A 22,229-nucleotide genomic window follows, 5' to 3' on the forward strand; every position below is an offset into this window, starting at 1 on the left:
GACAGTGAAGAGAGTAAAGATATGACTCCCAATGTAATTATCAAAGAGTGTAATGCAAGTACAAAGTACAACCCTTAAACCGTAGGGTTGTTAATGTGCGTTCACATCCAAAAGCTATAAAACACGATAGGTGTACGATAAGTGCCCAAACTGTTTAACATAGGCATATAAAATAAAAAATAATATAACTTGGGGAAGAAAACCTCTCATAAGGAGAGTAAAACCCCAATGTCCTATCGGGGATCATCGATACTCCTCTGTGAGCGTAGGCGTGAGTCATACCCAACAAGGAAGCCTCCAAACCAATTTGCCCCTTGGCTTGCTTGGGGATTGGCCTTCACCATGTCAGAAGTGGTGTAGCAATGGAAGTATAAATATGTGCTGAAATAAACTGCTGAACACAAGACAAAAGGAAAGAAAAGAAAGATCACAATACAAATGAGAACTCAGATGTATGCTCGGGAAATGGAATCCATATATCAAGACATGAGAAAGTACAGATACAATGTGAGTCACCGGCTGTGGAGGCACTGACACTTGCTCCCTCTCCCCAGAAACTGTCAAGTGATGAATGAGATGGTGGAGGAGGGAGCCGGACAATATATAGGACAAATAAATGCCTAAAATATGAGTGGTCGGTCAACATTGAATGCTGGCCGACTGGCTGCAAATAATGCCCAAACCTCAATAAACAATGGCAAATAAAATACCTAAATAATCTCGGAGCCCAGTCTACTGTACCACAAGTACAGACTCAACCATGAGCTGACTAATCTGCTAACACACCATACTCCTTGAAAGACAAATTCAGCCCCAAATCTAATATTGGTTGACTAGCCTCTTGAATCTCCTTGAAATTCCTTGATTTTACTTGTTGCAATTCAAGTCCTAGGTCCTCAATTTTGAGCACGCATCATGAGACGACTATCAAAACCCTAATTTCTATCCTAAATTAGGGTTTACAGCAGAGATTGACCGAAATCACTACCTATGATGGTTGAAATTGCTGGAACATGCGAAGATAACTTGATAGAGTTGTTGGGGATGAGAGAGAATGTTGTAGAGAGAGAAATTTTAGAGCTTCATCGTGAGAAACGCTAAAAAGCTAGTGCTACCCTGCTCAAACAGCCATGGAGGTTGTCACTTATAGCTTAGGGGAGGTTGTCACTTATAGCTTAGGACCACCAAAAAGACTACTGCCCCCTTGTGTATGCTGTCCACCAAAAGGACTTTGGGCTGCTGTCACCTGCTCCTGTAGGGCTCCAAATTGTTGTCACTTGCTGTAGGACTGGTTCGTGGTGGCTGCAAATCATATCAGCAGCATCTCCTTGCTCTCTAATAACCTCTTCACTCACAACGACTGGAATAGACTTTCACCAGCCCCTAGAAACGCTTTTCCCACTTGTATGGGCAAGTTTTGCCAAGTGGTAGCCTTTAATTGCATTTTCTAACAATATCTAGCTAATTTTTCTAGTGCTCAAAAAAACAATTTCACCAACCAATAGCTAAATTGGCTAGGCCAATTTGTCTTCCAAGTATCCTTGAGCAGTAATTGACCCTTAGACCGGGCATTAATTAATTAATTAATGCCTAGTTTTTAATGTCACCATTGACATTAATGGCCAATAAATTGGTCTAGGTCCAAATCTTGCACTGGCTATCACCTAGTACCTGTCATACATAACTTATTATAACTTTTGACTTTCACACCAATTGATATCTTGGAGTCCTAGGTCCCACACTGTGAATAATTAATTTGCATTTTACATAGGCAAGTCACATTAGCACATTTGATTAACTTTTAATCAAATGCTAAGCAAAGCAATAAAATTTTACATCCTCGTGACAAACCACCCCCTTGAAATCTCTGTAATCGTCCTTAATTTCACTGCATTGTGCTAAAGGAAAAGCATACTACATTGGAATTTTCATAACAACATTGTCCACTGTTGTTTAACCATGCTATATGCGCCAAAGCTTATTTAAAATTTTCATAACAACATTCTTGATTGCATACCTTGGACCATTGCAATGTGACTATGTATGGGAATTCGCATACTATGAACCATACCAAGATATATTTCCCATACATTGCATGCATTTCTAGCAACATTTTTCCTCATGACCAGTAGTATACGGAGCATTTGCACAACCAACATCAATACCATTAGTCCCAAACATAGCGGGTTGCATAGATACATTGCTAAATTTGCCACTTTGTGCCCCGACATCATGCCAACATTGTTATACATGGGATTATGTATTATTATCAGCCATACCTGGACACATTGGGCCTTGCACACCACGCATTGTTTGCTGCATATGATATGGAGCTGTGTTATATACCCCTATATGTGGTCCTTGATCCTGTCAGGTGTCATGACAGTCAATCCCTGGGCGCTGTGCAAAACCCTTAGCAACAAGGCGAGCCTTGTGCTTATCCAAAGTACCATCACTGAGATATTTGGTCTTGAAGACCCACTTGACTCCAATCACCTTCTTCTTCGGGGGGCGTGGCACGAGTGACCAAGTGCCATTCCTCTCAATAGCCTCCAACTCAGCTTCCATAGCTTTCTTCCATGGGGCGGACTGTAAAGCCTCCTTCACGGAGGTGGGCTCTCGATCCTGCATAACACGGGACATCAAACAATAGTTGGAGCATACAAGCTCCGAAGAATGCGCCTGGTGCCTCCGTGACCACCGCGGACCATCCTGCGGTCCCTACTCCTCAGGAACCCCCTCGATCCCTGAATCACGAAGTGTGTCACGGGCCCAGCGAGGAGGAGGCCAAACCTCCCCTCGTCGTTCTCCATCAGCAGAAGACTCTGGAATATCCACCGGTGGTAACTCCTTAGAGGTGTCCGGTGGAACAGTAGACTCTGTGTCAGAAACAGAATCATAATCAAAAGGCACGGGCTCCAGTGGAACTGTAGAAGGAGCCCAACTCTCCCCTGGATCTCCAAGAACGGGATGCTCCTCACCCGTTGAAGAAGCCGGAACCTCCACAAACTGCACATCACGGCTAGTGTACACATCCCGCTTGACGGGATCATACAGTCGATAGCCTTGGGACTGGGAGCTGTAGCCAACAAATACCTGTTTTCGAGAAGCGGCTTCAAATTTATCACGGTGAGCCTTGGGAATATGAACATAGGCATCACACCCAAAGACCCGAAAGTAAGAAACATCTGGCTTCGTCCCAAAATAAGCCTCAAATGGAGTCATCCCTTCCACGGCCGAAGTAGGGGATCGATTAAGGATGTGGACAGCAGTAGCCACAGCCTCGGCCCACAGAACTTGAGGGGTCTGTCGGTGCTCCATCATGGTGCGCGCCATCTCGATCACACTGCGGTTCTTCCGTTCTAGAATACCATTTTCTTGAGGAGTATTGGTATTGGCAAACTCCTGGTGAATTCCTCTATCTGCACAAAACCGAGCAAATTCATTAGACACAAATTCACCTCCCTTGTCGGATCTCAAGGTCTTCAACTTCCGGCCTGATCGGTTCTCCTCAAAGAGAAGCCAATCCTTGAAGTGCGAGAAAGCTTCTGACTTTAGTGCCAAAAAGTAGGCCCATGTCATCCTGCTGTAGTCATCCACGATCAGCATGAAGTACGAGCTCCCACGCAGGGACTCATTCCTCATAGGGCCACATAGATTCGTAGATACTAGCTCCATCGGTGAAGTAGACCGCCGCGAAGCTGTGTGGGGAATGGCATCTCTATGCTGCTTCCCCCGTATGCAGGAGACACATGGCTGCTGGCTCACCACTATATCCGGCAACCCTCGAACAAGCTGTCCACGTGACGCCCTCCGAAGATAGTCATAATTCAGGTGACCAAACCGAGCATGCCATAACTCAGACTGTGACTGTGAGGTAAGAAGAAGAGTAGAGAGGGCAGTGGAAGACTTCAGTTTGTAAATGCCGTTCTCCTCATATCCGGATGAGAGAACCTTCCTCGATCCATGATCAAGGACTTGCACAGTAGAACTGTCAAACTCCACCAAAAGACCAAGGGAGCAAATCTTATGAACTGAAAGGAGATGGTACCCTAATCCTGGTACATGCAAAACCTCTGAGGTATGGGTGCCACCTCGTCCATCCGGAATGAGCTGCATCTTACCCCGACCTGCAACAGAAACTGAACATCTGATGAAGGAGTCATGTGCCGTGAGGCACCACTATCAACAATCCACTCTTGAGCTTGGGGAGCCGTCATCGCAGCATCAGAAGCATTCGGTGAAGCGTCCTCAATGACAGCTAGATGAAGAAATGCAGCTGATGAGGGTGCAGCCACCGCTCCAGAATCCTTGGTATCCTTCTTCTTGGTGTCCTTCGTGTCTTTGTCAAGGCAATCCTTCTTCCAATGGCCAGTCTTTCCACAAATATGACATGTGGAGTCTTTGTCCTTGTCCTTCTCCTTGTCCTTCTTGGACTTGTTACCCCCCTTCTTCTTCTTTTGGTCCTTCCCCTTCTTCTGAGAGGCTTGACCTGTCAACGCCTCCGACTTGGAAGCATTCTGTCCCTTTAACTGTTTCTCTTGGTCCAAGACCATAGGAACCAATTCTTCCCACCGAAGAGTAGACTCTCGCCCTGAAGCAATAAGGGCAGAGTAAAATGTACCGAATCGTGGCGGCAACTGGGACAATAGTGTGATCGCCATGTCTTCGGAGGAAATCGGCTTCCCCGCATTCTGAACCTGCATCTGTAGCTGCCTTAGCTTGTTAATGTGCTCCCGTAGCGAAGAAGACTTATTTACGGACAAGGTCCGCATCTGTACCTCCAAAGAAACCCTCTTCATCAGGGTCATCCGATTGTACATTTGATTAAGCTCCAGCCATATCTCCCAAGCCACCGTCAAGTGCTCGATGTGAGCGATCACGGCTGTAGTGCATGATAGAAAGAGAAAGGATCGAATCCTGGCATTCAGTTTGTCCCAATGAGACTGGGCCCTGGCCAACTCCGCACGAGCATCGGAAGAGAGTTTGGACTCATCTCTTACCGAAAGCCGGTCAATATCCTCCTGTACCAACTCTGCCAAATTATAGGACTCAAGGATAGCCAACATCATAACGCGCCAAATGCGGTAGTTGTCGCCGTCGAGCTTCTGATCTGTAGGAAGAGCCGGTAAGACAGGAACCTTCCGGTCCATAATCGCCTGGAACTCCAAGTCCATCTTTGTAGACATCTTCACCTGCAATGCCTTCTCAAACGCAAAAGCAGCCCCCTCTGACTGGGTAAACTCAGCCTGCTAAGGCTCTTCCGCGTCCTGAAGCTTCTTCACCTGCCGGAGGCGATGAAAAAGCAAAACCTGCACTTTTAGGTTGAAAACTCAAACTTCCTCCGCGTCAAACAGCAGTAAACAGCAGCAAATCCACCACCTATACTCCTTTCCTGTGCGCCCACACTCGTTTCAGCCTTGTTCCAAGGCGCAGCCCTCCTGTCTGCCCTTAAACGCAAAAAACGCAAATTTGTGTCGCGATGGAAACTCCTCTTCAGGTTGATTCTGCGCCCAGTCAGCCCTCAAAAACTGTTCTGATACCATGTCAGAGTGCAGCGGTGCGGAAGCGTAGTACTGAGAGAGAGAACGCAGAGAGAGAAGGGAGAGAAAGAGAAAGTGGACAATGAAGATCTGCTGTATAAAGAATGCTGAATACAAAGATATACACGGGCGCAGTGCGTTGGACTGCGTGTCTCCACCTCGACGATGTGACCTGCTGTCCACCTCGAAGTCTGCTGCAGTCTGCACTGTCTGCTGTCTGAAATCTGTGAACAGAGACAGAGACTGCGCGTCACCGGTCTGTAATCTGCGTCAGAGAGGAAGTGTGCAGACTGCTGAAAGTGTCGACTATTAAATAGTCGAAAATTGCCACGAACTGGGGCGCCAAAAACAGGGCGCAGCCTGGAAACAAGTCGGCTGCATTAAATGCAGCCGACTGGGCTGCAGACAGTCGGATTGCCACGTGGCAGTCCGACTGACTGTGCAGGCTATGATCTGTCTAACAGATCCACCATAGCATGGAAACTAGTGCCACCACTAAAGTATCATGGCTGCCTCATCATTGCATGCATGCCATGCTGTCCAAAAAGCATTGGATTGGCACTTCCAAGTTGGCCTTGCATATACATCAATTGTCACGCTGGTATCATTTGCTTATACTCACTACCCACATTTGGAACATCATGCTATTGTATTGTCTCTTTCTTCGGTGTGTTTTGTTGTTCCAAAGCTCTTGAAGACGATATCCTTTTCTTGCCTTTGCCACCCTCCTTTAATGGGTTCAAAAAGTGCACGAATTGAGGATCATTTGCTAATTGCATAAACATTTCAGTTGTCTTTCTTAGTTGATCTTTAAACTAGTCATCAAATTCCTCTTTCTCTTGCTAATCATCAACTTTTAAAGCCTTAGAAGGACCCAGATTTTGGTCTCAATCGACATTATCAGCTTGCTGTCCATGCTGTGGGCCTTGTGCAAGATCATGTGTTGCATTTTTCCCAACACTTTATGAATTTTTAGATTGAGAGGTATCATCCCTGCTAATTCCATCTCACTAGTTGAAGACATTCTTGCTATAATGCTTAGTTGAATACAATTTCAGCACTAGAGCAAAGCGTCTGACCTTCAATCAGGTGTCTTGGGCCCACCAAATTAAGAGAATTGATGGTATCCCGACGATGAAACCTTGAAACGAGTCTTCCTTCTTGGATAGTGTGGTAAATAACCTAACTAAGCACTTAATTACAGTAATTATCAAATTCACAAAACTGAAACGCATACCTTACCGTACAATCTTGGACATTGGACAGCTTGTTGGTCCCAAAACTTGCACCCCTTGTGGTATTTCTTTAACTTTAATTGCAAATGGATGGAGTACAATTGAGATCCTGTGACCTCCTTTGCTAATCCAACTACCTCTTACTATCAAAATCGACCAGCAAGCCAACAATTTGCCCCTTGGTTTGCTTGGGGATTGGCCTTCACCCTACTCGTTGAAAAACAAATTTAGCCCCAAATCTGAGATTGGTTGGTTGGCCTCTTGGATCTCCCTGAAATTTCTCAATTTCAACTACTGGAATTAAGTCCTAGGCCCTCAATTTTGAGCACGCATCCCAAGGTGGTTGTCAAAACCCTAGTTTTTATCCAAAATTAGGGTTTATAGCAGAGATTGACTAAAATCTTCTCCTCTGATGGTTGAAACTGTTGGAAAATGCTGAGATAACTTGAGTGTTGTTGGGGGATGAGAGAGAATGCTGTAGAGAGAAATTTCAAAGTTTCATTGTGAGAAATGCTGAAAAGCCCTAGGGATCGATGCCTCAATCACCTCCAAGTGGGAAAAGGCAGTTGATGAGGGTATAGCTACCGCTCATGGATCCTTTGAAGACTTTTTCTTCTTCTCCTTGTCGGGGCAATCCTTCTTCCAGTGATCTGTCTTGCCACAGATGTGACAAGTGGAATGTTTCTCTTTGTCCTTCTTTGATTTGTCCTCCTCCTTTTGGTCCTTCCCCTTCTTCGGAGAGGATTGACTTGTCAATGCCTCTGACTTGGAAGCATTTTGTCCTTTCAATTTCTCCTCTTGGTCCAAACCCATAGTAACCAACCAACTCTTTCCAACGAAGATTCTCTGTACACCCTGAAGCAATCAAGGTGGAGTAAAATGCATTGCATCGGGGCGGTAACTAAAAAAGAAGAGTTATTTGCCATGTCCTTTGAGGTAATCGCCTTACCTATGTTTTGGACCTGCATCTGCAATTGCCAAAGCTTATTAACATGCTTCTGCATAGAAGAACACTTATTAGGACCCAAAGTCCTCATTTGAACCTTTGGGGACACTTCATCACGGTCATCCGATTGTAAATTTGATCAAGCTCTAGCCATATGTCTTGAGCCACAGTCACATGCTCGATGTGAACAATGTCGGCTGGAGTGCAAGAGAGAGAGAGGAAAGAACATATGCGGGCATTCAATTTGTCCCAATGCGCCTGTACCTTCATCAACTCAGCTTTTTCATCTGACCTTCATCCTTGTTCTTAGGTAGGTTCTTGTGATCACATCTCTATGTCTCACCTAGCTATATCGTATGATTTACTGAGAGCTTCCATCTAATATTGTGATTGCCAACTTTGTGTTAATTGTGCTGAATTGCAGTGTAACTTATGATAATTTAGGTCGTCTTTTAGGTACTTGTTTAGTTTGTTCACACTTATTGAATGCGGCCGTATTGATTAGTAGATTAGATAATGGATCATCGTATGTATTTCAGGGCCAGATCATTCTCATTGGGATCATCTATAATTAAATTTAATCCTTTATGTGCAAGATTGAGGGAAGTCCCAAAAATGTTTCATGTACTCGTCGTAAACATGTTTGAAAGATGCATACAACCATGTCAGGCAGTAGCATATAGACATCCATGAATGCACAACTTGAATTGTGAGAAATAATAGTTACTAATGCTGAAGCTTTCTTGTAATTTTGAAGTGAAGCTCACAATACAATTTCTTGTTTGTAGGTTAGCCAAAGGCTGATGATTCAAGGCACACATGAAGCTAAAAGATATTCTGGTGGAATTGATGCCATACGGAAGATTGTAAAAGCTGATGGAATTCGTGGACTATATAGAGGGTTTGGAATGTCTATTGTTACATATTCTCCATCTAGTGCAGTATGGTGGGGTTCTTATGGTGCTAGTCAAAAGCTTATCTGGAGGTACTCACAGATGCTTGCAAACTAAATGCTTGGATCAAATGTGTGTCAATGATGTTCTTTTTGTTGCTGAACTTGCAAGTGGGAAGTATGGGAGTGCATATTAGATTGTGTGGGAGATAATCATCACTAGTGGTTGTTCTGTTACCTTCTAACCAGCATATACCTCAGTGGCTAGCTGCCCTGGTGTCCTCTGTGATATAAACTCAGTCCCCATATAGATACACGAAACAACAGTGGGAACTGGATGTGGACACTGTTAAGAAAGGCTAAATTAAGGCCAAACAAAATGCTAATCTGGAGGAATCAAGACAGGGCCAAATCAATGCCTTCTAAAAGGTTACTGCTCGCATTCTTCATCCCACATCATCCATACTTCAATCATCTATCTTTCATCATCAATGATGAGCCTCTCCATGCTAACTGTCCATCTTACCACACGTTCCCTTGTTGCTGTTTATGACTGCTTTAGCTCCTGGTGGCATCATCATCATCATCATCACAACAGCCCCTGCTGCCTGGCAACCCTGTTATCAGCTGCTATGCCATCTTTGTCATTAAAACACAGCCTTGTCCAGCTATTACAACTGTTCTAGATTGCAGTGCTGTTCTTCCAGTCTCTGTTGCCACTTGAAAGAAAACTCTGAAACCAGGAAAGAAGCTGTGTTGCATTAGAAAAGAGGAAGAGAGGGACATGGAAAGTGGAGAGGAATACGAATCTACTCTGTACAGAAATGAGCAGAATGTGTGTATAATGAAAGATGAGTGATAGTGAGTTTAACTGAGGAAGCCTATAAACAGACTAATGGATGAGGGCAAAACTAATGGATAAGGGCAAAACTGAAAGCCCTCTATCACAAGGACGTGAAATTTTATTGCTTAGCTTAGCATTTGATTAAAAGTTAATCAAATGTGCTAATGTGACTTGCACATGTGAGGTGCAAGTCAATTATTTCATAGTGTGGGACCTAGGACCTTGAGATATCAGTTGGTGCCAAAGGCAAAAGTTGTAATGAGTTATGCCTATAGGTGGTACCTGATGTCATATTTTGGCCTAGACCAATTTATTGGCCGCTAATGTTGGTGGCGATGTTAGAGATTAGGCATTAATTAATTAATTAATGCCGGTCTAAGGGCTAATAACTACTCAGGGATACTTGGAAAACAAATTGGCCTAGCCAATTTAATTATTGGTTGGTGAAATTAATTTTTTGCGCACTAGAACAATTATTAAACTAATTTTCACAATTAATTTTTTGAAAATTAATTTAAAAAGCTGGATAACACTGAAAAATGGAATTAGAAGGTTGCCACATGGTAATATTGTTAGAGCTTGGCATTCCTTGGACAAGCAGTTCGTGAGTGGTTTTTTGCAGTCTCATGTGGCAGTCTGGCCGCACAGGTGACATTAGCAGGTGGCAATCAGTGCAGGACACGTGGTAGTTTGGTAGCACAGTCCGACAGTACCTATGCAGTTGGACTGTATAGTCGATTGCATTAAATGCAGTGGACAATATAATTTTTTCTATTTTTGGCAGGCTATTTATTGCCTGGCTTTAGTGCTCTTACATAGTTTTGATCTCAGGTTTCCAGACTGCTGATCGAGACTCACCTTAGGGCTCACAGGGTGCGAGATCTTCGAGGTGGAGACATACACATATTAAGAAATACCCTAACACAGAAACATAAATAGAAACTGTACGATAAAGCACAGACTGATAAAAGAACACAGTTAGGGTTAGGGTAACTCAGAGACAATGAACACAGTGAATAAATGAAGTGATATAACTATTGAATAATACGATGCTCATGCAGTAAACACACTATGTAGTGAATGAATACTGAAACTTGAACTCCTGTATCTCAAGGATTAGGGTAGGGGTAATGAGCTGGAGAGTGTGTCGTACTCCGAACAGATCTCGAATCGCAGTAAGGCAACCTCCGGATGTCAAACACCAGCAAACGCAACAGTGAGAAGCTGGATCTAATGCAGACAGTAGTGAGGAGAGAGAAAGACTAAAAACGCAGGCAGCGGGTGAGAGAAAGACTAAAAACGCAGGCAAGACAGCCTACAGGAGAGAGAAAGATTGAAAACGTAGACAGCAGGACTATGATGATGTGGCAGGCTGTAAGGCAGTAGGTGTGCACAGGAACAGTAGTCGCCTAACTGAAATCAGCTTCAAATTGCGTGAAGAGGGCTGTAAATTAGGCGCCAATTGATGGAGACAGCAATGGACAGCTTCGGTTGAGATGCCCTCTGCGAACGGGGTGTGGGCAACAAGCTGAAACACCTGAAATTTGCAAAAACGAGATTTAAGGGAGAGTGGAAGGCTGGCTGTCAATTTATAGAAAATTAGGGTTCTAGATCCTCTTTCACTTAACTCTCTCTATCCGCTTCCCATTTTAGGGTTTTGGCTAAAATAAGCCTAAAATAAGCATGTTTTGGGGTTGTTTAAGTGACTAAGTGCATTTCTTAGCACACTTCCTCTCAAGCCCAAAATAGGGCTAGAAAAGTAGACCAGCCTAAATTTTGATTTATCCCAAGGCATCCCACTCCAAATTAGCCAGGGCATCGGACAAGGGTGCGCGTCGGCTGCTTGGTGGCCTACCAAGACTACAAAGGCGATGGTTATCTTACCAAGGGAGTCTAAGTGATCACCCTAGAGAGGCCAGGGCATCGGACCAAGGGTACACGTCGGCTGTCCAAGGGCCTACCAAGTCCTACAAAGGTGGATGGATATAACAATGGACTGTGTGGGTTGTATTTTGGTTTTTTTTTTGTTTTTTTGTTTTTTTGTTTGGAAGCGGCCAATTAAGTGATAGATAGGAAAGGATAAAGAGAGTTTTAAGCCCAAGTCATTCACGAAACTAGCAAGCCAATCCCTCATTGACTAGGATAAGTGTCTAAGGATAATAAAATTGTGTGTGTGTGCCAATCATGTGGTGAATATATGCAGAGGCAAAAAAGATGATGGTGGGCTTAGCAAGACAAGCAAAGTAAGCAAGCAAGCAAGGGTAGGGAAACTACCTTTTAGGAGAATTGCCATGTGTTATGTCACGAATATGGTGGATCCTAGAGTCGACCACTCCAAAAGACTGAAGAGGGATAAAAGCGCACAGATGCATGTTTACATGAACATAATGCCAATGCATGGGGTAATGCAAAGGGAGTTGCAAGATGACATGCTCATGCAATATGCTGTGCAACGGTGCTACTTGGATAGTGCCCTCACAGGGGAATTGTTCACTTGTCCAAGTGCCCTTTTACAATCATGTCATCTTGACAGTGCAGATGAAGTTACAAATGTCCATAATATAATACAAAAGAATAAATGAATGTAATGTCTAAAAAATGTAAGCATCATCACTGTCACTATCAAGAGTAGAAGCTGCTCCCTCTCAAATTGGAAGGGAAAGCAAGAGAGAAGCACCCTCTTCCCGTCAAGCTGAAGAAGTAGAGGAGGGTGTACCCAAGCTGATCCTAGGTAGTAGGTATTAAAGTACCGGCTGGTTGACCGCTTTGGTCAAAATGTTTGCAAAATTATTTGATGAAGGCACCAACTCTAGGCGAATAGTGCCTAGCTCAACCTGCTCTCTGGAAAAGTGAAAGTGGACTTCCACATGCCGTGTCCATGGTGTTGTCAAAAGATGACGTACCAGTGAGATAGTAGGATTTGCGGGGAGGAACACGGAGTGAACTCGACAACCATGGAGAAGAGAAGAGAAGAGAGAAGTAACTCTGATGAATGTAATTATGAAGTTTTGAATCATGGAGTGAATGTGATACAAGGGAACAAGGGAACAAGGAAGATGATGAAGACAGCCATGAACCATGAACCGCAATGTCCTCTCGAAGGGGTGTGGGGGTAGTGGAGAGGCTGGAGAGAAGAGGTGATGGACTGAATGAATCAGCTGTAGTGAATCAATGAGAGAGTGCCCTATAAATAGGCACAGTCTATCTAGGATGGCACCCCTTTTTGGGGCTGCAAACCCTAAATGCGAAACGCAGAAATGCAAAAATGCAAACTGTTGGTTTCTCAATAGTTTGATGATTGGATTGCTCGCAAGGGCAATGCCACTCTAGTTGTCGCAGTTCAATGTGATATCCTAGGTGCTGTGAAATACTGACTGAGAATGCTAACCGAGTAAGCTAAATTTGGCCTAGTGTGAATTAACCAAAGAAGTTTTCCTGCAACAGAGCGATAGGTATGGCCATCAAAGGGCTATCCTAGGGTATCCTTCGACAAGTGGATAGTAGGATCAAGAGGCGTGGCCACTGGCCTTGTCTAATCATTAGTGTACTGATCCACGAGCTGAAGTGCGTACTTTTGTTGTGTACACAACAATACAAGCCCCAGAACGAACTACCTCCATCCCCAAAAAATAGGATAACAAACCAAGGTCTGTCATTTCAAATGTGGCTTGAAGCTTAGCCTTAATTTCTACTATGGCAGCAGAATCTGAACCTCTGATGAGTAAGTCATCAATGTATAGCAGGATATAGCTAACCCCTCCTGCAGTAGATCAAATATATAAGTTCGGATCATAAGGGGTAGAATGATATCCATGAGTCTGTAAAAACTCATCCAACCTATGGAACCAAGACCGTGGCGCTTGCTTCAGCCCATAAAGAGCTTTATGCAAGCGGAATACCTCATTCCTCGGGTTGCCAGAAGGAAAGCCTGGTGGTTGGTCCATATAGATCTTCTCCTCGAGAAAACCATTTAGGAACGCACTCTTGACATCCATCTGATGTATCGGCCAACTGTGGTAAGCGGCTAGCACGAGTAGCAATCGAAAGGAAGTCAACCATGCAATAGGGACAAAGGTCTCTTCATAATCAATGCCATGCTTTTGTCGAAACCCTTGCATTACAAGGCGAGCCTTGTACTTGTCTAAAGTCCCATCAACTTTTATTTTAGTCCTAAAAATCCACTTTGTCCCGATGACTTTCTTGTGGCTCGGACGATCTTCCAATGTCCAAGTTGCATTTCGGTCAATACTCTCGAGCTCCTTCTCCATGGCCGCTCGCCATTGAGGGTGCTGAAGAGCCTCTTGCTATGTATCTGACTCAGAATGCGCTATGTAATCAGCTGTAGACAGCGATGCAAATGATGCTTGGGGAGTAAGCTGGGCAGATCTTCCAGGTCCCTTCGTAGTGGAATTTGGTGGTAGGATTCCCAAATCCCGCAAGGTCTATTGGTACGAGCGAGGTAACAGGTCGCGCCAAGGGGGCCTAGGAACTGAAGAATCTGTTGGAAGGTTAGGAGCGGGAAGTAGACTAGGCTCAGTAGGTACGATCTCCGATGATGTGGAAGAAGGAATCGGATCGGTATCCGGTGCAGAAGATTGCACAATATCCCTCTCGTCAAAGACGACATCCTGTCTAACTATCATCTTGTTTGTTCGAGGATCGAACAAATGATAGGCTTTTGCCTCAGAGGAATATCCCACAAAAATAAGATCAGCTCGGGGAGTGAGCTTTCCTATCTTGTCATCAGGCATGTGTGTATACGCATGACACCAAAAGATTTTGAAGTGAGAAATAACAGGCTGAGAGCCAAAGAATGCCTCATACGGGGTCGTCTGAGGAAGAGCTACAGTCGGGCATCGGTTAAGGATGTATATTAAAGTGTTAACAGCCTCGACCCAAAGGCGCTCAGGAAGCTTTGCTGAGAACAGCATAGAGCGTGCCATTTCCATGACTGTTCGGTTCCTACGCTTTACAACTCCATTCTGAGAAGGGGAGTTGGTAGAGGTGAGTTGGCGAGAAATGCCATGTTGCAGTAGAAACTCGGAGAACTCGTGGGAGATAAACTCACCACTGTTGTCACTCCTCATGCAATCGACACGACGACCAGTTCGGTTATGAACCAGCAGCACCCAAGCAGAAAAGTACATGAAAGCATTGGATTTATGCTTGAGAAAGTACAGCCACAAGTATCTAGAATGATTATCCACCATAAAAAAGAAGTACAGTGCGCCATTCAAGGCAGCAGTGGATGTCGGCCCACAAAGATCAACATGAATCAATCTAAGAGGCGCCTCAGCTCTATGAGAGGACTGCTGAGAAAATGGGATACGGTGCTGCTTCCCAAGCTGACAAGCTTACAGACATCTCGAGCGAGCTTCAGGCTGGAAGGCCCTCAACCAGCTCACGGCGTGACAACTCATAAAGTGAGTCATAACCAAGATGTCCTAAGCAAAAATGCCAAAGGTGCTCATTGGTCATAGGCTTCCGAGAGATGGCTAAGGCCTGGAAGCTATGGAACACGGAGCCCTCGGCTGTCGACTCGGTCAGAAAGTGTGTCATGTGGTATAGGCCATTAGGCTGTGCCTCACTGCGAGCAATCACTAAACTAGTCAGAGAGTCAAGCATCTCGACTGTGGTCGCTGTAAAGAAAACTGTTTGCCCCAATTGGCAAAGCTGTTGAATAGATAACAAGTTCACCCCAAGCTGAGGGACATGATATACATTGTCTAGCGTAGCCAGATCCGGACCCTTATCAATGGCAAAATTGACGCAACCTTAGGAGTTGTTTTCTACGCGGACCCGCTCGACTGCAGGGGCTCGGGTACGGAAGATGTTCTCGATAGGAGTCATGTGATGTGTAGCTCCACTGTCCACAATCCAAACAGGAGCTGAAGTGCTTGGCTGTGTCGAGTGGGCCTTTGTGGTAACCTTGTCGGGAGGCAACTCATAGATATGGACGAGCATTTGATGTCTCTATGGAGACGATGTGGCCCTCTGCAAACCAGTCAGACAAGCCCTTTGGAGTTGAGAATGTTGTGGACTGAGATGACTGTGCAGTGGCAATGTGAGTTTGACCTTTAAACTGCCCCTTGCCATCACCCTGCCTCCCTTACAAGGGGTTGCCCGACTGAGGGGCGAGGGTCTGAGACTTAGGTTTTGATGTTGTGCCTCTTGCCTTTGGTCGACACTTGTCATCAAAATGGCCAGCCTTTTGACAATGTTGACAATACCTATTCTTTTTAGGTACATTCTGCCACCCAGGTTTGAGAGATTGGGATATTCCTTGTGATTCCTCGGATTGATTTTGCTTTTGATTTTGATTTTGATTTTGAGTTTTCCTGCTAAATTGATATACGGTTAAAAACCTATCATACCAATAGACAAGATGACAGTCACACGGAGTGTGCTACCTTGAGAAGAGGAGTTGAATCGAGGGGAGTTGTTGGCCTTACGTATTAGACTATTGGAAAGAAAGACAAAAGACATAGAGGCAACAATTGTAAAGTTAACGACAGCAAGGATATAGAACAAGAAACGGGTGGACAAAAGATACAGATTGAGGCCAAGAACCATACAAGATGGGGATTGGGTATTGGTTTATGACAACAGTTTAGAGAACTAGCATAGTGCCATGTGTAAAGTCTCCAAATGATGGTTCAGACCCTATGTGGTAAGACATGTGTTTTATAATGCTACTTATGGATTAAATGAGCTGGATGGGACAGCCATAAAACTTTCGGTAGCAAGGAAAATAATCAAATTATTCAAGAGGTGGGAATCTACTGTCTATGAGTTGCCAAAACTAAAAGAAAGTAGTGACCATGCAAAGGATATGGTTGTAGAGGATGATGAGGAGTCAGAATCTGGTGACAACTAGGACTTTGGCATATACTGGAGGATGTGTAGATTCAGAGGGGGTGGATATCTTGCCGCTGCGCGGATAGAGTGTGAAAACCCTCGAGTGCATCATCATACGGCTTTCTTATTAATCTAGAGAGTCAATGTCATCTTAGTCATTAGTGCTAGTGTCCATAGTATGGTTAGTTCCAAAGTATTGGATTTTTGAACAAGTTTAGTCTATTTTTGATATTTTTGATATTATTTCTTGTAAATATCTTGAAAAGATGTAGAAAACTTCTAGAACAGAGTGACATGTAAAAAGCAAGTAGCTTTTCAGTCAGTTTTGGGAGATCTCGTACAAAAAGAAGGGGCTTTTGAAATCGCACGGGGTGTGATTGCACTTTTTAGGCAGCAAACAACACTCTGAACGGGGAGAAGAAAAAGGAGTAATCTGGAAGAATTCTGATTAGATGTCCTAGGGTTTTACCTCCCTTTCAGAGCCAATGGAACCATCAGATTTGCGATCTGAGTAGCAGAGAAGAAGCTGGTGTTTGGTGCACCTTTTTGGTTTACCAGGGAGCTCCAAGAGATCTAATGCTTGGAGATTGCTTTTGAGTAGTTTTAGACAAGGATTTTGTTTATATTCTCAGGTTCTATCAATACATAGTGCTTTGATTCATTGAGCTTTGTCTTTATCTTGTGTACCTCTTGTCTATTCTTTTTCTTCTCTTCTATCTCCTATTCTCTACTTTCTTTTCTCTTTGATCCCTGGTGGATACAACCTTTCGACTGAAACCCCTCCGACACCGGAACCCTATGTTCCATGCTTGGACAAAGCACATTGAGATCCAATATCATTTCATTTGGGAGAAGATTTTGGGTGAGACTATTGCTTTGGTCTACTATAGAGGACAATCTTGCAGACATGTTTACGAAGGTGCTTTCTCAGGCTTTACTTCAGCAATACTCCAGATCCCTCAGCCTTCTGCCTTGTCTAAGATCTGAGAGGGGATATTAGAGCTTGGTATTCCCTGGACAAGCAGTTCGTGAGTAATTTTCTGTAGTTACATGTGGTAGTCTGGCCATATAGGTGACGTCAGTAGGTGGCAGTTAGTGCAGGATGCATGGTAGTGTGGCAGTATAGTTAGATAGTGCATGTGCAGTTTAATACAAGTGACATCATATTTTTTTAAATTTTTGGTAGGCTATTTATTGCTTGGCTTTAGCACTCTTACATGGTTCTGATCTAAGGTTTCTAGATTGCTAATCGCAGAGACTACCTTGGGGTTCATAGAGTGTGAGATCTTCGAGGTGGAGACATACGCAGACATACATTTTGCGCTCGTGTACATATCTGCTTCCTTATATACCATTCTTCATTGTAGATTTTCTGTGTTTCATTGTTTCTTTTTCTCTCTCTTCTCTCTTTACTCACTCTTTGTTTTGGTTATATACTTCTGCATTTCTTTACTCTGACAAAAATTTGTCGACGCACGTGGAAAAAACGTTTTTAGAGGCAGGTGGAAGTCTATTCCGACCATTGTGAGAGAGGAGGAGGTTGTTAGAGAGCAAGGAGAGGCTGCTAATGTGATTTGTAGCTACCATGGATTAGTCCTATAGCATGTAATAACAGTTTGGAGCCCTCTAGGAGCAAGTAACACCAGCCCAAGGTCCTTCTGGTGCAAATGACAACATCCAGGAGGGGGCAACAATCTTCTGTAGCCACCATGGACTTATCCTATAACATGTTTTAAGAATTTGGAGCCCTACAGGAGTAGGTGACAACAGCCTAAAGTCCTTTTGATATAGATGACAGCATACAGGTGGAGGTAGCAATCTTTTTGGGGGCCCCAAGCTGTAGGTGACAGCTTCCATGGCTGTTTGAGCAGGGAATTAGTAGCTTTTTAGCGTTTCTTGCGATGAAACTCTAAAAATTCTCTCTCATCCCCCAACCATCTCTTAAGTTATCTCACCATTTTCCAGCAGTTTGAGCCATCACAGGAAGAGATTTCAGTCAATCTTTCCCCTAAACCCTAATTTAGGGTAGAAATTAGGGTTTTGACAGTCGCCTCGGGATGTGTGCTTAGAATTGAGGGCCTAGGACTTGAATTTCAGTGGATGAAATTGGGGAATTTCAGAGAGATTTAAGAGGCCAACAGTAATTTTAGATTTGGGGTTGAATTTGTTTGTCAAGGAGCAGGGTGAAGGTTAATCCCCATGCAAACCAAGGGGCAAATTGGTTTGGCAATTTGTAGGTCAACTTTGACAACAAGAGGCACTTGGTTTAGCAGAGGAGATTAGAGGATCTTAATTGTCCTTCTTCCATTTGCAATATAAGATAATGAAATATCCCAAGGGGCTCTAGTTTCGAGGCAGTGGTATGTCTAATGTCCAAGATTAAAGTGGTAAAATGTGCATTTTTAGTTTATGTAAATTTTATGCATGTTGTAATTAGTGCTTAATTAGGATTCTAATCACCCTATCCAAGAAGGAAGGTTGGTTTCACTCTCCTCTCGAATTGAAGAAGTGGTGATTGGAACATGGATTTCCAAATGAGGAGTTAACTCTTGTCTGATAGAAGGTGCTGTGGAATTGGAGCATGGAAGAAGAGAACATATACAACCCACTCATGGTTGGTGTGCCTCGTGATGCGGAAGAATATTTGTACTAATTCTAGATCTAGCAAATCCTTGCATTGGAAGTGGAATGCTTGATTATATTGGTCTTGATCATGAGAAAGATCCTTAAATGTCAAGTGAATCCTTTGGAAATATGGAGTAGTATGACCTCTCCAAAATGGCTAGAAAGTCAGGTGCTTGAAAATGTGGAACTTGCAAAAATGGAATAAAGATGTTATCTAGCTATTGCAAATCCCCTAGCCGCACTAGGATAGCCCCCTTAGGGACTTGGTTTTAGGTGGGTCCCTTTGGGACCCATGTGAAGATTGTCTTTTTCAAGGAGTGGAGTGTTGGGTGTAAAGGCCCTTTACGAGCTCTCACGTGTATATATTACTTCACACGTGGACTCACCCTAGCGGGTGTAAGTGTATCATACTCTTAAGTATAAATACATTCTTTTATTTTGTGTGTACCACAGTGGTACACACCTATCGGTCGACTCTCACTCACACTCTCTCATTTTTCAACACCTCGATTGATGTGCATGCTCTCTCTGCTTTTTCTCGTGCTCTTCAAACTGGTATCAAAGCTCGACGGTCCAAGCTGGTAGATGTGACAAGCAACACTTGTAGTTGATAGGCATAGCTAGCATTCAACAATTGACAGGTGTAGGAAATAACTAGCACTCATAGTCGACAGGTGTAGGTGATAGCCACAGCTACAGGTGAGAGGTAGCAGTCGTAGGTGAGGGGAAGTAGTTGTAGGTGATAGGCGACAGATTTGCGGTAGGGGCAGGCGAGCGGACAGTCGATAGGCGACTGCTACGTGACTGAAGACTGCTGTGTGTCGGGCGACTGCGGCGTGTCGGGCGACTAGAGGAGGCGTGTGTTAGACACACACGCGTGATGGGTGACAGGGTGTCGGGCTCCATGAACGACAGACAGGTCACGTGGCCGCACGGATGAAGGCATGTCAACGGCCCCAATATTCATTTTTTCTTTCTTAAAATTAGAAATCTTCAGTTTGATTTATTTCCCCTCATGCGGGTGTTCATGTGAGCAAGGATATATCATGAATCTGTGCCAATTTGCTTCATAAAATTTGGGGCCTTTCCTAGATTTGGTGCCAGACACATGTGTTAGTGTTTCTTGATCCATAAATTGCAGACATTGAGTGAACGAGTCTTAGAAATTTTGGGGATTTTCAGATGCAAGTGAATTTTTTGCTTGTTTGATCCAATTTCTTGGAAATTGTGAACTCTTGAACCCCGAAATTCGGGGCTTTTGCAGAAATCGTGAAATTTCTGCGACATTAGTCTGTACTTGATGCTTAGGAAGATGTATTGATGCAATTGGAGTAGATTCATTGCAGAAATTTTGGGGCTTTTCACATTAGTGATGTATTTTGAGTCGATTTGAGACTGGATAGTGAAATTTTTGCAGCAGATTCACTGCTGAGTGGGAGTCTTTTGAGTTTTGGATGCTTCAAATGTTGAAAAAGGGCAGCTTTTCCTGGTACATGTACTGCTGAATACTCATTATGCAGTAAAACAGTGGTAAATACAGCATTTGGGTCATTGCATTTGGGAATTTCAGTGATGTATTACTGAGGTGGGAGCTGTCTTTAATGCAAATTTATGAGTTTTGATTCATGTATATGTTGTAATCAGTACTTGAGACTGAAATCGCAGCTAAACATTTGCTTCTTGGACACCTTGGAAGTACAAAGAGTGTGTACTTGCTGTTACAATTCAGCAACCTTGCTATTGGTTGAAAGCATTTAGCCCTTTATTGTAGTTGTATATTGCTGAAGATGGCTGGCAGTGCACCTACGTCTGACACAAAGAATCTCTTTGAGATTCGTAAATTCGATGGCAATGGTTTTGATCTTTGAAAAGATCATATGCAGGATATTCTCTTTCTAAAGGATTGTGATGATGTTTTATAAGGGCATAAGCCTGCTGCTTTGTCAGATGAGGATTGGGCTAGAATGAATAAAAAGGCCATTACTTACATTAAATTGGCCGTCACAGATGATATCTTGGTTGATATAAAGGGGCTTGATACTGCCTATGTAGTTTGGGAGAAACTCAAGACTACTTATGAGAATACAACTCCTGTCAATCAGGTACATCTCATGTGGAAGTTGGTCAACTTGAAGCTTGATGAGTCTAAGCCTACCTCAGAGCATTTGAATGCTTTCATTGGTATTTTGAGTCAGTTATAGGATTCATGTTTGCTAGCTTTTGATCCTAAATTGAGGGCTATCTTCTTGTTGATGATCTTGCTTGATTCATGGGAAGCATTGGTTGTGTCATTGAGCAATAACCCCAACTTGACATTTGATGGTGTACGTGGTTCTATTCTAAATGAAGAGATTAGATGCAAGGCAAGTGGGAAAAATAGTGGATTAGCCTACAATGTAAGAGGAAGAACTGAAAAAAGATATAATGCTACAAATAAAAACAAAAATCGCAGCAAAAGCAAGGAAAAATAACAAGATGTAACTTGTTATTAATGTGGTTACAAAGGGCATAAAAAGCCCAATTGCAGGTACTTTAAAAAGAGACAAGAATGCAAGAAGCATGCTGATGCAAAAGACAAAAAGAATGACGAGGATGACAACTCTACTCCTAAAGAGAAAAAAAAGCAAATGTGGTATCTAGTGTTGTTATTGAGGAAATTGAAGATGATAAAGATGTTGATTTGCTGGTTGCATTTTCAGATCCATTTGCTATGACAGTGGAGGACATGTATATCACTAAAATAGATGTGATGGATGCCTTGTTGTCAGATCATGATGGCTTGTCACAATCGTGGATTGTTGACAACGGTGCTTCTTTTCATGTAGCTCTATCTCTCTGGAGTGTTTTTTTACTTATGCAAAAGGTAATCTTGGAAAAGTCTACCTTGGCAACAATCATGCATGTGATATTGAAGGAATGTGCACCATACACCTAGCTCTAGAAAATGGTTAGGAATTGATTATTCATGATGCTAGATATGTATCTGGCATCAAGAAGAGCTTACTTTTTGTTGGGCAGCTTGACAACAAAGGTTACTTTACTACTTTTGGCGGTGGTATGTGGAAAATATATAAAGGATTTATGCTAGTCACTAGAGGTGGTAAAAAGGGGACTTTGTATTATCTCTACTGCAAGGCACTTTTTGGAAAGTTTGTTGCAGTTGCTGAAGTACAGTCACACATGGAGTTATGGCACAAGCGTCTTGGAAACATGAGCCAAAAGGGCTTGCAGGCACTCTCTTCTCTTGGAAGAGTTGATGTGAAAAACTCAAAGCTTAACTTTTGTG

The 22,229-nt window shown here is 43.4% G+C and overlaps 1 protein-coding gene across 5 annotated transcripts in view; it reads left to right on the forward strand.

Moving 5' to 3' along the window:
- Positions 1-22,229, forward strand: part of LOC148024492 (Mitochondrial substrate carrier family protein) — an 81,976-nt gene that overhangs the window by 26,466 nt on the left and 33,281 nt on the right. For all 5 annotated transcript variants that reach the window (XM_087694140.1, XM_087694142.1, XM_087694139.1 and 2 more), the window contains exon 3: positions 8,513-8,709. In XM_087694140.1, the coding sequence (XP_087550266.1) occupies positions 8,513-8,709 (197 nt within the window). The remainder of the gene's footprint in view (positions 1-8,512; positions 8,710-22,229) is intronic.

Source organism: Lygodium microphyllum, chromosome 15, assembly GCF_053477565.2.
Source record: "Lygodium microphyllum isolate KBCC chromosome 15, Lygodium_microphyllum_v1.1.10, whole genome shotgun sequence".
Taxonomy (NCBI): domain Eukaryota; kingdom Viridiplantae; phylum Streptophyta; class Polypodiopsida; order Schizaeales; family Lygodiaceae; genus Lygodium; species Lygodium microphyllum.